The sequence below is a fragment of the Lineus longissimus genome, chromosome 18 (genome assembly GCF_910592395.1).
Source record: "Lineus longissimus chromosome 18, tnLinLong1.2, whole genome shotgun sequence".
NCBI classification, from domain to species: domain Eukaryota; kingdom Metazoa; phylum Nemertea; class Pilidiophora; order Heteronemertea; family Lineidae; genus Lineus; species Lineus longissimus.
The window spans coordinates 1,915,150-1,931,776 of record NC_088325.1 but is presented as its reverse complement, the minus strand read 5'-3'; the positions used below and the strand labels follow the sequence as shown (position 1 = coordinate 1,931,776).

Here is a 16,627-nt window from a genome sequence, read left to right as displayed (position 1 = left end):
CAACTAAACTCCATATCCCATGTCCTCCTCCTGAATCGGGCGCCCCGCTTCTTCTGCCCAAAGAAGGTTTCACTTGGCAAACTATTTTGAAGAGGCCACATTTAGGATCATTTTCTTTCACTTGCATTCTACCACGAGGGAGCATGGCATGCAGTACGAGGTGGTACAAGAGCTTAATAACAATCATACGCTGTTTCATACGCTGTTTGGTATGATTCAGTGGTGTGTTTTTTACTTTATCGTATGAACATTGGCCAAAAGCTGTTTGTAAAGCCACACTCGCGGGGATTTCCAATGTTTTTTTCAATCGATGAATTCACCTTTTTTTGATACCCGTAAAAATCATAACACATCCTAGCCTAATACCATAAGGAACCAACGCCAGTGGCGCTAAAGCGGTCAATGCCGTGGGCCTAATTCTAAACGATTTTTTTTGTGTTATTCGCAACAGGATTCTGTCGTGGCACAATCTTCGCCTCGGAATATACTCCTGCGTTTTAAATGTTCTATACGACGCGAAAGAAATGCTAAGTGTTCGTTTGTCCTATAAGTTTTTTGTTTCATTCATAAATTACACGAATTTGATCCTTGTTATGCACGTGCTGCTTATTTCAATAACAAATTTCATGATAAAAAATCGACGGCCATTATCTGTAATATACGTTGTCCCTTACGAATTAGCTCCCGATTTGTTGCCAGTTTGTAGCCACTATGAGCCACTCGTGAGGCAGACTCACCAATGTAATGCATGAGTCTGCATGTGACAGACTAAACACATCTCAGGCACTCAATTAAGAGAATAGCTTTCCGCCAAGTATGGAATCTCAGTTAAATATCAACAGAAAAGAATCGACGAGAACATAATTGGTTGTGACAGATTACCATGGATGAGATAACTCCCCGCTATAGCCTTGGTCTCATGAATGTTCGCCTTTTCAGGTTTAATATTTGCAACACATTCTGTGGCGGGTGGTTCGCCCACCGAGGTTGGCATCTCGCGATTTCGCATTCCGCATCTCGCGGTTTATAATAAGCCTTGTCAGTGGGAAGAAGCAAGGGTGCGAATGTTGGTACAGCTTCAAAGAAGCCACCATCCAAGTTTTAATTTCGAGGGGGATCTTGTAGATTTACAGAGGGGGTCGTTGAGTTTAAAGTATCGGGTCATACAAAATACAATGTAATCTGTCTTGAATTCTAGATGTACCAGATACTTCGCAAATGAAAACCAACTACACAGGAAAAAGTGTTCATCCATTGATCTATGACGGCAATTGATTATCAAGGTTCCATCCATAGGCCCAACCATGGATAGATGATGGAGAATCCCCATCATATATCCACTGTTAGACTTGGTGACTGGACTGCTACTCCGATGGGTTTATACTTTACTGCATATGGTCATTTTTAGGGGAACCAACGGCAGTGGGCCTATGATGGAATTCCCAACATTAGGTGGTGCATGGGCCATCAGTGCATCCATCCATGGGCCCATCAATGATCCATGCATGGACAATTCTGCCTGTGTACCTCTCGATCATGAGCCGGCATATTTTCAACTACAAATACATGTATCTCCCTCAAAATATCAGACTATACATGTAGTAATTACCACTGGTCAGTTTCATAAACACTTTTCAAATTCTTTCAAGTGCAATCTTCGCCAAACAGTTTTCCACCATGCAAACTTCGAATACCTAATTATTTGGCCAAAATGGGTTGGATTTCTATTTAAAACCAACTCTCTAGAGCTTTGTTTTAACATGCTACACCAATCTCTTAGGTTTTCTTTAGATTAATCAGTAACACCTTCTGTTTTCAGTTCCGCCTGATGTTGAAGTCAAAATCAGTAAGACAACTGTGAATGAACATGAATCCGTGCGGTTTGAATGTGCTACCAGCGGAGGCAACCCGGAGCGCATCGAGCGGTACCAGTGGCTTTGGATGAAGAGCGGCTCCACTGCGGAACAGGTTATCCAAGACTCCGAGAACAGCACGCAGAATGGGAAGCTTTTCGAGTTCGTGCGCATACCATACGATAGGAGTGGGACGTACTCTTGTAAGGCTTGGAATCTTGGTGGGATGGGACAGGCATCGGCAGTCCTGACTGTGCATTGTAAGTTTGGTTCTGCATTCTTTGTAATATATCTGCTGAGATACTCAGCAGGTCCTGGCGAAGGACTGAAAAGAACTTAACAGTTTTTATCCGTTTACAAAATCTTTCCCTGATGCAGTGCACACTGCATTATGCATTGGCCACTGAACACTTCCTTTTCACCCACAGTTTCTCCTAGAATAGACCCAGAGGCCAGCATGACGTATGACGTGGTGGGTGAGATAGGCAAAGAGGCATCGTTTGAACTGTTCATCATCGCCAACCCGACTCCGGCAACAACTGGTTACGTCTGGTCCAAAGATGACAACATCCTTTCGAACTCATCGTCCGAATATGAAATCATTTCCGGGCCGACGTCGAGCAAGTTGGCCATCGAACACGTCAAATCCTCCGATTATGGGAACTATACGTGCTCTGTGAAAACGAGCGGATTTCAAGCGAAGGTTTTCAAATTTAAGCTTCTGAAGCCAGGTAAGTTGTATCATCTGTTGTTAGTGGTTTCCCAACGGAGATGGGTCTATTTCAATGGCCACCTTAATAGTAAATTCTGAATCCCTTGGTAGGAATGGGGTTCCAGAAGAATCTCACAGTGCGGCTACGTGTATCGAATAGTGAGAGAGATGGAGTTCGAGGTCAATCTGCCCTGTGCTAGATAACTTTATTTGAACTGAACTAAAACATGACAGATACAAAACTATCACAATACATTACGATGTAAGAAAGGTAATGATTGGTCAAACTATTGTACAAATAGGGGTGACGCGAGCGTCCGGCTCGGGGGCGGGGTACATTCTAGCCTAATACCATTAGGAACCAACGTCAGTGGCGCTAAAGCGGCCATTGGCGTGGGCTTAATTCTGAACGATTTAATTTGTGTTATTCGCAACAGGATTCTGTCGTGGCACAATCTTCGCCTCGGAATATACTCATATGTTTTAAATTTTCTATACGACGCGAAAGAAATGCTAACTGTTAGTTTGTCCTATATGTTTTCCGTTTCATTCATAAATTACACGAATTTGATCCCTGTCATGCGCGTGCTGCTTATTTCAATAACAAATTTCATAATAAAACATCGACGGCCATTATCTGTAATATACGTTGTCCCTTACGAAGTAGCTCCCGATTGGTTGCCAGTGTGTAGCCACTATGAGCCAATCGTGAGGCAGACTCACAAATGTAATGCATGAGTCTGCACGTGACAGACTAAACACATCTCAGACACTCAATTAAGAGAGTAGCTTCACGCCAAGTATGGAATCTCAGTTAAATATCAACAGAAAAGAATCGACGAGAACATAACTGGTTTGTAAGAGATTACCATGGATGAGATAGCTCCCCGCTATAGCCTCGGTCTCATGAATGTTCGTCTTTTCAGGTTTAATATTTGCAATACATTCTGTGGCGGGTGGTTCTCCCACCGAGGTTGGCATCTCGCGATTTCGCATTCCGCATCTCGCGGTTTATAATAAGCCTTGTCAGTGGGAAGAAGCAAGGGTGCGAATGTTGGTACAGCTTCAAAGAAGCCACCATCCAAGTTTTAATTTCGAGGGGGATCTTGTAGATTTACCGGGGGGTCGTTGAGTTTAAAGTTTCATATGGCACGACTTGTTGAAAAAGAATCGGGTGATACAAAATACAATGTAATCTGTCTTGAATTCTAGATGCACCAGATACTTCGCAAATGAAAACCAACTACACAGGAAAAAGTGTTCATCCATTGATCTATGATGGCGATTGATTATCTAGGTTCCATCCATAGGCCCAACCATGGATAGTTGACGGAGAATCCCCATCATATATCCACTGTTAGACTTGGTGACTGGACTGCTACTCCGATGGGTTTATACTTTACTGCATATGGTCATTTTTAAGGGAACCAACGGCAGTGCGCCTATGATGGAATTCCCAACAATAGGTAGTCCATGGGCCATCAGTGCATCCACCCATGGGCCCATCAATGATCCATGCATGGACAATTTTGCCTGCGTACCTCTCGATCATGAGCCGGCATATTTTCAACTACATGTACAAATACATGTATCTCCCTCAAAATATCAGACTACATGTAGTAATTACCACTGGTCAGTTTCATAAACACTTCTTTGAAGTGCAATCTTCGCCAAACAGTCTTCCACCATGCAAACTTCAAATACCTAATTATTTGGCCAAAATGGGATGGATTTCTATTTAAAACCAACTCTCTAGAGCTTTGTTTTAGCATGCTACACCAATCTCTTAGGTTTTCCTTAGATTAATCAGTAATACCTTTTGTTTTCAGTTCCGCCTGATGTTGAAGTCAAAATCAGTAAGACAACTGTGAATGAACATGAATCCGTGCGGTTTGAATGTGCTACCAGCGGAGGCTATCCGGAGCACATCGAGCGGCACCAGTGGCTTTGGATGAAGAGCGGCTCCACTGTGGAACAGGTTATCCAAGACTCCGAGACCAGCACGCAGAATGGGAAGCTTTTCGAGTTCGTGCGCATACCATACGATATGAGTGGGACGTACTCGTGTAAGGCTTGGAATCTTGGTGGGATGGGACAGGCATGGGTAGTCCTGACTGTGCATTGTAAGTTTGGTTCTGCATTCTTTGTAATATATCTGCTGAGATATTTAACTGAATCTTCTAATCAAACTGAAAATCCTTATAAAATTCCTTTCGATATATTTGTGATCATTTTGAATACCGTTACAACTATTCATTAGCTCATCTGTCTGATAACAAACCACTTAAAATTATTGCTTTGTAATTAAATAGGTGGAAACATAGTATAATGTCTGTGAAGGGTTTACAGAGAAGGAGCAGAAGGAATTCACAGAGGTCCTGGCGAAGGACTGAAAAGAAATTAACAGTTTTCATCAGTTGACAAAGTCTGTCCCTGATGCAGTGCACACTGCATTATGCCTTGGCCACTGAACACTTCCTTTTCACCCACAGTTTCTCCTAGAATAGACCAAGAGGCCAACATGACGTATGACGTGGTGGGTGAGATGGGCAAGGAGGCATCGTTTGAACTGTTCATCATCGCCAACCCGACTCCGGCAACAACTGGTTACACCTGGTCCAAAGATGACAACATCCTTTCGAACTCATCGTCCGAATATGAAATTATTTCCGGGCCGACGTCGAGCAAGTTGGCCATCGAACACGTCAAATCCTCCGATTATGGGAACTATACGTGCTCTGTGAAAACGAGCGGATTTCAAGCGAAGGTTTTCAAATTTAAGCTTTTCAAACCAGGTAAGTTGTATCATCTGTTGTTAGTGGTTTCCCAACGGAGATGGGTCTATTTCAATGGCCACCTTAATAGTCAATTCTGAATCCCTTGGTAGGAATGGGGTTCCAGAAGAATCTCATAGTGTGGCTTCATGTATCGAATAGTTAGAGAGAAGGAGTTCGAGGCCAATCTGCTCTGTGCTAGATAACTTTATTTGAACTGAACTAAAACATGACAGATACAAAACTATCACAATACATTACGATGTAAGAAAGGTAATGATTGGTCAAACTATTGTACAAATAGGGGTGACGCGAGCGTCCGGCTCGGGGGCGGGGTACATTCTAGCCTAATACCATTAGGAACCAACGTCAGTGGCGCTAAAGCGGCCATTGCCGTGGGCTTAATTCTGAACGATTTAATGTGTGTTATTCGCAACATGATTCTGTCGTGGCACAATCTTCGCCTCGGAATATACTCATATGTTTTAAATTTTCTATACGACGCGAAAGAAATGCTAACTGTTAGTTTGTCCTATAAGTTTTCTGTTTACTTCATAAATTACACGACTTTGATCCTTGTTATGCGCGTGCTGCTTATTTCAATAAGAAATTTCATTATAAAAAATCGACGACTAACTCTGTAATATACGTTGTCCCTTACGAATTAGCTCCCGATTGGTTGCCAGTGTGAAGCCACTATGAGCCAATCGTGAGGCAGACTCACAAATGTAATGCATGAGTCTGCACGTGACAGACTAAACACATCTCAGACCCTCAATTAAGAGAGTAGCTTCACGCCAAGTATGGAATCTCAGTTAAATATCAACAGAAAAGAAAAGACAAGAACATAATTGGTTTGTGAGAGATTACCATGGATGAGATAGCTCCCCGCTATAGCCTGGGTCTCATGAATGTTCGTCTTTTCAGGTTTAATATTTGCAATACATTCTGTGACGGGTGTGCTCCAACCGAGGTTGGCATCTCGCGATTTCGCATTCCGCATCTCGCGGTTTATAATAAGCCTTGTCAGTGGGAAGAAACAAGGGTGCGCCTGTTGGTACAGCTTCGAAGAAGCCACCATCCAAGTTTTAATTTCGAGGGGGATCTTGTAGATTTACTGGGGGGGGGGGGGGGGGTCGTTGAGTTCAAAGTTTCATATGGCACGACTTGTTGAAAAAGAATCGGGTGATACAAAATACAATGTAATCTGTCTTGAATTCTAGATGTGCCAGATACTTCACTAATGAAAACCAACTACACAGAAAAAGTGTTCATCCATAGATCTATGACGGCGATTGATTATCAACGTTCCATCCATAGGCCCAACCATGGATAGATGATGATGAATCCCCATCATATATCCACTGTTAGACTTGGTGACTGGACTGCTACTCCGATGGGTTTATACTTTACTGCATATGGTCAATTTTAAGGGAACCAACGGCAGTGTGCCGATGATTGAATTCCCAACAATAGGTAGTGCATGGGCCATCAGTGCATCCATCCATGCATGGACAATTCTGCCTGTGTACTTCTCGATCATGAGCCGGCATATTTTCAACTACAAATATCTCCCTCGAAATATCAGATTATACATGTAGTCATTACCACTGGTCAGTTTCATAAACACTTTTCAAATATTTGAAGTGTAATCTTCGCCAAACAGCCTTCCACCTTTGTGCAAACTTCGAATACCTAATTATTTGGCCAAAATGGGTTGGATTTCTATTTAAAACCAACTCTCTAGAGCTTTGCTTTAACATGCTACACCAATCTCTTAGGTTTTTTCCTGAGATTAATAAGTAACACCTTCTGATTTCAGTTCCGCCCAACGTTCAAGTCAAAATCAGTAAGACAACTGTGAATGAACATGAATCCGTGCGGTTTGAATGTGCTACCAGCGGAGGCTACCCGGAGCACATCGAGCGGTACCAGTGGCTCTGGAAGAAGAGCGGCTCCACTGCGGAACAGGTTATCCAAGACTCCGAGACCAGCACGCAGAATGGGAAGCTTTTCGAGTTCGTTCGCATACCATACGACAGGAGTGGGACGTACTCGTGTAAGGCTTGGAATCTTGGTGGGATGGGACAGGCATCGGCAGTCCTGACTGTGCATTGTAAGTTTGGTTCTGCATTCTTTATAATATATCTACTGAGATATTTGACTAAATCTTTTATCCAAACTGAAAATCCTTATGAAATTCCTTTCCATATATTTGTGATCATTTTGAATACCGTTACAACTTTTCATTAGCTCATCTGTCTGACAACAAATCACTTAAAATTATTACTTTGTAATTAAAGAGGTTGAAACATAGTATAACGTCTGTGAAGGGTTTACAGAGAAGGAGCAGAAGGAATTCACAGAGGTTATGGCGAAGGACTGAAAAGAACTTAACAGTTTTCATCAGTTGCCAAAATCTTGCATTATGCATTGGCCACTGAATACTTCCTTTTCACCCACAGTTTCTCCTAGAATAGACCCAGAGGCCAACATAACGTATAACGTGGTGGTTGAGATAGGCAAAGAGGCATCGTTTGAACTGTTCATCATCGCCAACCCGACTCCGGCAACAACTGGTTACACCTGGTCCAAAGATGACAACATCCTTTCGAACTCATCGTCCGAATATAAAATCATTTCCGGCCCGACGTCGAGCAAGTTGGCCATCGAACACGTCAAATCCTCCCATTATGGGAACTATACGTGCTCTGTAAAAACGAGCAGATTTCAAGTGAATTTCAAATTTAAGCTTTTCAAACCAGGTAAGTTGTATCATCTGTTGTTAGTGGTTTCCCAACGGAGATGGGTGTGTTTCAATGGCCACCTTAATAGTCAATTCTGAAGCCCTTGGTAGGAATGGGGTTCCAGAAGAATCTAATCGTGTGACTACGTGCATCGAATAGTGAGAGAGAAGGAGTTCGAGGCCAATCTGCTCTGTGCTAGATAACTTTATTTTAACTGATCTAAAACATGACCGATACAAAACTATCACAATACATTAAGATGTAAGAAAGGTAATGATTGGTCAAACTATTGTACAAATAGGGGTGACGCGAGCGTCCGGCTCGTGGGCGGAGCAGCGTAGACGCGCTTGCAGAGTCCGAATGGTTCCCACACTAGGTATAAAATTCCGCCGGATTCTTTTAATTTTGAAGCCAACACATTTACGTCAAATTACCGCCTAAAACCAATTACACGAGATTATTTAATACTAGTATTAGTAAAGTTACCCGTGGTATGGCTTAAGCCACAACCACATTAACAATTTTTCTTCAGCAAGATATGATAACACCAGATGTCGGGTGGAGCTACTTGGAGAACTAAACTTGCTGTGTCGTCCAGACTAAACATGAATTCTCCACAACACTTCCTGAAGATTCAGTGGGAAAGAGAGTCCAGATCAAAATTACTCGTTTACTGGCCTCTCTTTAGCAAGGAGGGCGCTAAAGGTTGGGTTACAGCATATTTCACAATTCGAGTGCCTGTTTTATACACCAAACCTAAAATGCAAACGCCATAAAAATTTCCAACTTGTACAAAAATACGCCCCAAATTAATTTACAATATAGACCTAGGTCAAGTTTTTACATTACAACCCACCCAGAATGTAGAAATGCTTGTTTTCCCCTCAATGCTGTTGAAAACACTGGTCAGAAAGTGGATGGTGCTGCACCTGGAGTGACAACATGTTGCTTGAAAATAGAACAGGCAGCTCAGACAACAACACTGGTGGAAGTATCAAATTACTTGAATAAGAAAAGTTGTTGAGTTGACCAAAAACAGGTGTAAAACTCGCCTGACAACATGGACAACTCGCCATTGACACTTTGCAAATTGACTGTTCTTCACTGGTCTGTCACTTTGTTTAAGGAATTGAACCCGAGGCGGAGGACCTTGGTTGAGTTACCAAGACACTCGAGGGTGGAGCTAAAATACAGTCCAAACCCTCGCCTGTCGGCTCGGGTTTGGACTGTATTTTAGCTCCACCCTCGAGTGTCTTGGTAACTCAACCAAGGTCCTCCGCCTCGGGTTCAATTCCTTAATCACAACCGTTCATTACCAACTCGAATGAACCAGAAGCAATTATACAACCAAGCACCTCCAGCTCGGTATTGATTCCTTAAATCCGACACAGTCGTGGTCGTTGCCTGTTAACCGTTTGGGTGCCAAATGACATTTTAGGGTAAAATCCCCCCCCCCCCCCCCAAGGTATTTGGACATGTTAGAAGGTCAATACAACGCATCATGTACCATTCACCTGTGGTTGTGTTTTAAGGCTGTATATGTGTCTATGCTGTCAGAAAGTGACACCAGTCATAGGAAATATTGACGTCAATTCCAAACTTATGTACATGTAGTTCGTGATTCCAACACTGAGACGTTGAAAGACCAAATTTGCACATTCATCTCATAACTATATATCACAACTGTTTCTTCATTTTAGGTCCACCTTCTGCACCCAGCAAACTCGAAGTTGTCAATTCAACTGCCGTAGCAGCAACGCTCAAATGGATCTCAGAAATCAATGGCGGGTCGGAACAGAGATTTTACGTCCAATACAAGAAGTTTGCCGACAACTGGGATGTTGCCCCGGAGGTTCCCGAAGGAGGAATAACTGATCAAGGTCTCAAGAAAGCCGTGTATCATAAGATTATGGGTCTTGAGTCGAGTGTCGAGTATATGTTTCGGGTGCGCAGCAGGAACTCCCACCCGGGGACTCACACCAGTAACTTTAGCAACGTGGCTTCTGGGGAAACACAAGGTTTGTGGATCTCTATTACAGACTTTTATAGACAATCGATCTCTTCAGTTGTTTAGTTCACACCTGAGCTGCGTTATTTACCTTTTGAGGAATACCTCTGATGGACGTCAAGGGTTTCTATGAATCGTTACTCTCAGCAGTGCGGCCGGTCTTTGAATAGGACAAGAAGCTGAGATGCGCCCAACCGCCTTGGCGTCTAATGAGATAGGGGTATGGTTGATTTCGATTTCGCTACTTCGCCAAGTTACGTACCGTCAACAGCGGCTTACCACACAAGTAGGCAATTTCATTTCTCCGTTAGACCTGCCCATATCCTCATCATATGCATGGCCATTGTTTAAACCATTCCTTCAAACATGTTTGTATTTTCAATTTGCAGAGAAACCCAAAACGTCCCTCATAGGTAAGAATCGAATAGGTAAAAAAGTAACCGTAGGCTGGGAACGAGTGACTGAAAAATATACATGGCTTAAAGCTGAACTGCAAGCACAAAACCAGAGCGTCCCATGCGGCAATAGTAAGAAATTCAAACGACCGAAAGGCCCTTCTGAATACGGCCTGAAACATGATAGACCTCCAATGCTTCGATGCGCTTGATTTCACAAACCAGCAAGCCACAGGACGATGCGGACAGTCTCGGAGAATTATGGAAGAGAAAAAAATCAAAATCTTCTGCAGGGATTCGAACCCGGGAACTAGTGCTCGGAATACGAACGCCCTAACAGTCTGAGCAAGGGGGCCTTCTTGTGAACTGCTGCAAGCAAATAAATCTTATATGAATGGCGATTATGCTTTATTTTTGAGAGATGAACCAGAAATTTTCTCAAGTACATGTAATAGAAGAAGACACCAAGACAAAGGTGAACATTGCTGAGAGAAAACGTAGACTCCGCATACATAATCACGCACAGCAAAGAAAAAATGACTTTCTTCCTGCAGTTGCCCACTGGAAGCCGTTCAAAGATGTCGAACAAAGATTACACACAAATGTTTGCACATTCTATAAAGGCGAATAAAACGACAGGCATTTCAAGCTGCCAAGTGGCCTTGAGGATAAGAGTGTTGGCAAATAAAACGAGAGGTCTCAAGTTCGAGTCCCGATGAGAGGAACTTTTTATTTTTACCTTCCAGAATTCTCTGCAAAGGTCCGCATCGTCCCACGGCTTGCTGGTTGTGAAATCAAGCGCATCGAAGCATTGGAGGTCTATCATGTTTCAGGCCGTATTCAGAAGGGCCTTTCGGTCGTTTGAATTTCTTACTATTGCCGCATGAGGTGCTCGGGTTTTGTGCATGCAGTTCAGCTTTAAGATCTGATACTGCCAGACCGGCACAGACGACTGCATGACTCACACCGTGCCTAAACAAGAGGCCGATAAGTCATATTATTATTACATGGTGGTCGAAGACGGTGGTGATGTTGTATACAGGAGCAGGGTCTTCAATGATGTGGTTGATGACCAAGTGAGTCAGGTTGACTTTAGCCGAATATGGACAAATAAAAGCTCGACGGATCGAACATAGAAACGTCGATTCTTATTTCAACATGTCCTGATAATCTATTCATTCATATATACTGCACGCTGTCTGGCTAAAAAGGCTGAGTCTGATGAAGATAACATCCAAAGATTTTTTCTTTACTGCAGCTGTAGGCGGTCTTGTTGGAGCCGGCATTGTGGCGATACCAGTCGTCATTCTGGCTGTTATTTTATGGTAAGCTACTTCGGATACAGGTCTGTTGGTAAAACGGCGACAGATTTCGGTAAAGTTGAAGGGGGGGCAAAAAGTTGTCGACACTGGTTTCTTGATCGCACTATGATTAGGATCTACAGTTAATATCCCAGAAGCTATCAACACATGAAGCTAGCTGATGAAATACTCGATAAATAATCTTTCAGATTTTTATCAAACATTGACGGTTCATAGAGGTGGGTAATGAATCATTGAGGAAAGTCATTTGACATACATGTACCAATCTGAAATTAACCTGCCATGCACTAGTGATGTTTTGATCTTGATCGCTATTCGCGTAGAGTGACGAGAATCCCAAATTCCAGATCTTAGCCTCTCTAATAAAACTGTATTTACTTCTGTAGGAAACGTGGTCTACTGCGATGGAGGAAGAGGCAGTGTCATCGACCGGCAAATGACAACGCTGATTACGATGATACCAGGGTTGAATTTACAACAGCTGGAAAACCTCAGGTACACATCTACGCCAAAATTGAGACAGATCACGTAAATGATGTGTTTGACCCTGAACGCTGGCATGGACAAAAAAACCCACAACCATTGCCTACGGGGCACCGCGTTCCGGTTCACGGAGTCCATGGGAATGAGCCTGCTGATTCCGACGATGACGTGGACGCTGACGTGGGTGCATACGATTACGCGACATGGCAGCAGGGTGTTCCAGGTCAACGCCTAGTTCCTGCACCTCAGCAAAATCAAACGGAGTGTGGCTCCTCAGACGATGAGTCTGGAGAGTACATCTTAAGCGATCCAATAAGCGACCAGGAGGGACAGGAGCCTGAAGGTACATACAATGACCTACGAATCCTCGTAGCAGACGCACAGAAAGAGCTAAGAATCCAGAAGAACGCGCAGCCTGACCAAAGTACAGCAGAGAGCAGTTCAAGACAAGCTAATGGATCCAATGGGCGGACTCCAAGTCGCTCGAATGGCGCCCAAGAGTTGGTTACAAGTCGTTCGAAGGACAATATGGCAAACGAGCAAGCGTCACCATACGCGCATTTAGATCCAGTAGCGCCAGTAACGCATGGAGGGTACTTGGACTTCAGACAACTAAGTTCGGAATAATAGGTATCAACATCCCAATAGGTGGCGCTGATTATAACTTGTGTGTGCGTCAAACAGACAACATTCTCGTCTCTGCCACACCAACGAAATACCCTAGTGACAGTCAGAGTCACGTCGCGGCTGCCGTGGCTGGTACCCTATTAAGACCGATCAGAACATTTTTAAAGGGACACCTCTGTCGAGGTGTTTGTATGTGCTTGTGACATCACCGACGTACAGGTGGCGCCCGTGTATAACTTGATATATTGTATTGTTAACGTAGTCTGTAGGGAAGGTTGTGACCGTCGTTTACGTCACGCCGGTTTTTATTGGTACAGGACTCCGTCAAGGCCACAACATTCCGCCCTACATTTGTAATCTCTTTCTCACGGATTTAATCCCTTTCTTCTATAAGTACATTTTCCTTGATGAACAGATGACGGGTGAACTAAATACTTATATTATGATTGCAGCAAAAACGTCCTGAACTCTTTTCGAATGAATGATTTTGTAATATATTTCGTTCATTTTAGCACGGTATAGTCATAATTGTTGTCGAGGGTCCTGACGTAAGCGACGGTCACCACCACTTCGGTCCTATCAGTTGCAGATATTGAATATATCCATAGTCTGCATTATATATACACCCGGGAAGAGTCTAGCAGCCCTAGTGGTGGGGATGTGAACCAATATCTCCAGTGAAGTATCACTTCCTAAAATATAGGCTTCTATTCATTTATAGCTTTGTAAATGTGCTATATCAGTTTCAGAATAAGATGTTAAAAGCTAGGCATTGCCTTAGATTTTGGTGATGACCACTTTTGATAAACCAATTGGGACTTGTATGTTGATTGCATGTATCCGAGATGGCGAGGTTGGATCGTTTATAGAAGGCTCGGACTTGTATGTTGATTGCATGTATCCGAGATGGTAAGGTTGGATCGTTTATAGAAGGCTCGGACTTGTATGTTGATTGCATGTATCCGAGATGGCGAGGTTGGATCGTTTATAGAAGGCTTGGACGTGTATGTTGATTGCATGTATCCGAGATGGCGAGGTTGGATCGTTTAGAACCACATTTATTTAGTTATGCATGTATAATAAGAATTATCATGATATTGGTAAAGGGTTATAATACTTAACACACAAAATAAGTTGAGGATTGATAAGGCCTTAACTGAAGGAGATAATGCCAGCGTTAGTCAGAGTGACAAAGGTTGTTTTGAATAACCGGGCCAAGGCCTTTTTCCGATTTGTCGCTCAATTACAGTCTGAGTCTGATGACAGTTCCCATTGGTTCCCATTGTCTTTGTTCACGACGATTCAGACAGTCTATACACTATGCGTTGCCTAAATGATCCAAAGTCCCAGGACATGTATAAGTGTCGTGTAACACAAATAAGGGATACGTCATGGACACAAAGCTTGTGTCGCTTGATCTATAGCCACAGCTAGTTTTCTCTTGTAGTCTTTTTTAACTGCATGTTTAGTGGTATAACTCCATCCCAATTGATTGTCTTTATAGTGATCAGGATCACGCGCCGATACAACATATGTTACTTCTTTGTTCTAGTTATGATACGACCTATTAACGCATTCCTCATCGCAGCGGCGGTGGTTTTGCTGCTACCCTATCAGAAAACTCTTAAAGGGACGCCTCTGTCGAGGTGTTTGTATGTGCTTGTGACATCACCGACGTACAGGTGGCGCCCGTGTATAACATGATATATTGTATTGTTAACGTAGTCTGTAGGGAAGGTTGTGACCGTCGTTTACGTCACGCCGGTTTTCATTGGTACAGGACTCCGTCAAGGCCACAACATTCAGCCGTACATTTATAATCTCTTTCTCACGGATTTAATCCCTTTCTTCTATTAGTACATTTTCCTTGATGAACAGATGACGGGTGAACTAAATTCTTATATTATGATTGCAGCAAAAACGTCCTTAACTCTTTTCGAATGAGTGATTTTGTAATATATTTCGTTCATTTTAGCACGGTAGAGTCATAATTGTAGTCGAGATTCCTGACGTAAGCGACGGTCACCACCACTTCGGTCCTATCAGTTGTAGATGTTAAATATATCCATAGTCTGCATTATATATACACCCGGGAAGAGTCTAGCAGCCCTAGTGGTGGGGAGGTGACCTTTAGTTGGCGCAACTTTTGTGGAGACTAAAGGGTTTCGTTGAATGAGAACATTCTTCTATTAGATCAGAGTCTTTCAAATATTTGAAAGACTTGAAAGACTCTGATTAGACTAACTTTTGAAAGTGTGGAAATTCAATTGCGACCCTATTTAATTCTGCGGACGAAAAGCAAAAACCTATAGACGAGATTAAATTCTGATCCAGTCTTCAATTTACCGGATCAAATATGTATTTTGCAGATGCCACGATAGTTTTCACAAGATAGATAGAGTTGATGTTACGAATGTAAAAATATGGGCTCTTATTCATTATTGTAAAATATGTCACCGTGTTTTTCAAAATTAGCCTTTGAAAGCTTGGCGTTAGCCAAAATGTGACCACTATAAAATGTCAAATTGTGGTCATTTTAGCTCCACCTTCGCGGCTTTGGTAACCAATATCTCCAGTGAAGTATCAATTCCTAAAGTATAAACTTCTATTCATTAGCTTTGTAAATATGCTATATCAGTTTCAGAATAAGATGTTAAAAGCTAGGCATTGCCCAAATTTTGGTGATGACCACTTTTGATCAACCAATTGGGACTTGTATGTTGATTGCATGTATCCGAGATGGCGAGGTTGGATCGTTTATAGAAGGCTTGGACTTGTATGTTGATTGCATGTATCCGAGATGGTAAGGTTGGATCGTTTATAGAAGGCTTGGACTTGTATGTTGATTGCATGTATCCGAGATGGTAAGGTTGGATCGTTTATAGAAGGCTTGGACTTGTATGTTGATTGCATGCATCCGAGATGGCGAGGTTGGATCGTTTATAGAAGGCTTGGACTTGTATGTTGATTGCATGTATCCGAGATGGTAAGGTTGGATCGTTTATAGAAGGCTTGGACTTGTATGTTGATTGCATGTATCCGAGATGGCGAGGTTGGATCGTTTATAGAAGGCTTGGACTTGTATGTTGATTGCATGTATCCGAGATGGTAAGGTTGGATCGTTTATAGAAGGCCTGGACTTGTATGTTGATTGCATGTATCCAAGATGGCGAGGTTGGATCGTTTAGAAGGCTTGGACTTGTATGTTGATTGCATGTATCCGAGATGGCGAGGTTGGATCGTTTATAGAAGGCTTGGACTTGTATGTTGATTGCATGTATCCGAGATGGCGAGGTTGGATCGTTTATAGAAGGCTTGGACTTGTATGTTGATTGCATGTATCCGAGATGGCGAGGTTGGATTGTTTATAGAAGGCTTGGACTTGTATGTTGATTGCATGTATCCGAGATGGCGAGGTTGGATCGTTTATAGAAGGCTTGGACTTGTATGTTGATTGCATGTATTCGAGATGGCGAGGTTGGATCGTTTATAGAAGGCTTGGACTTGTATGTTAATTGCATGTATCCGAGATGGTAAGGTTGGATCGTTTATAGAAGGCTTGGAATTGTATGTTGATTGCATGTATCCGAGATGGCGAGGTTGGATCGTTTAGAAGGCTTGGACTTGTATGTTGATTGCATGCATCCGAGATGGCGAGGTTGGATCGTTTAGAAGGCTTGGACTTGTATGTTGATTGCATGTATCC

At 42.8% G+C, this 16,627-nt stretch overlaps 1 protein-coding gene across 1 annotated transcript; it reads left to right on the top strand.

Moving 5' to 3' along the window:
* The first annotated feature begins 1,711 nt into the window (after positions 1-1,711).
* Positions 1,712-13,374, top strand: LOC135502591 (uncharacterized). Its single transcript, XM_064795540.1, has 7 exons — positions 1,712-1,715; positions 1,820-2,113; positions 2,282-2,584; positions 9,787-10,104; positions 10,484-10,507; positions 11,748-11,814; positions 12,198-13,374. Exons 1-7 carry the CDS (start codon positions 1,712-1,714, stop codon positions 12,919-12,921), a joined length of 1,734 nt encoding a protein of 577 aa, XP_064651610.1. The 3' UTR covers positions 12,922-13,374.
* The last annotated feature ends 3,253 nt before the right edge of the window (positions 13,375-16,627 follow it).

Bases quoted from the DNA above. Each gene is read 5' to 3' on its own strand.
- LOC135502591 (XM_064795540.1), top strand. The intron at 2,114-2,281 runs GTAAGTTTGGTT...TTTCACCCACAG, and splicing joins GGCAGTCCTGACTGTGCATT to TTTCTCCTAGAATAGACCCA. The intron at 10,508-11,747 runs GTAAGAATCGAA...TCTTTACTGCAG, and splicing joins ACCCAAAACGTCCCTCATAG to CTGTAGGCGGTCTTGTTGGA.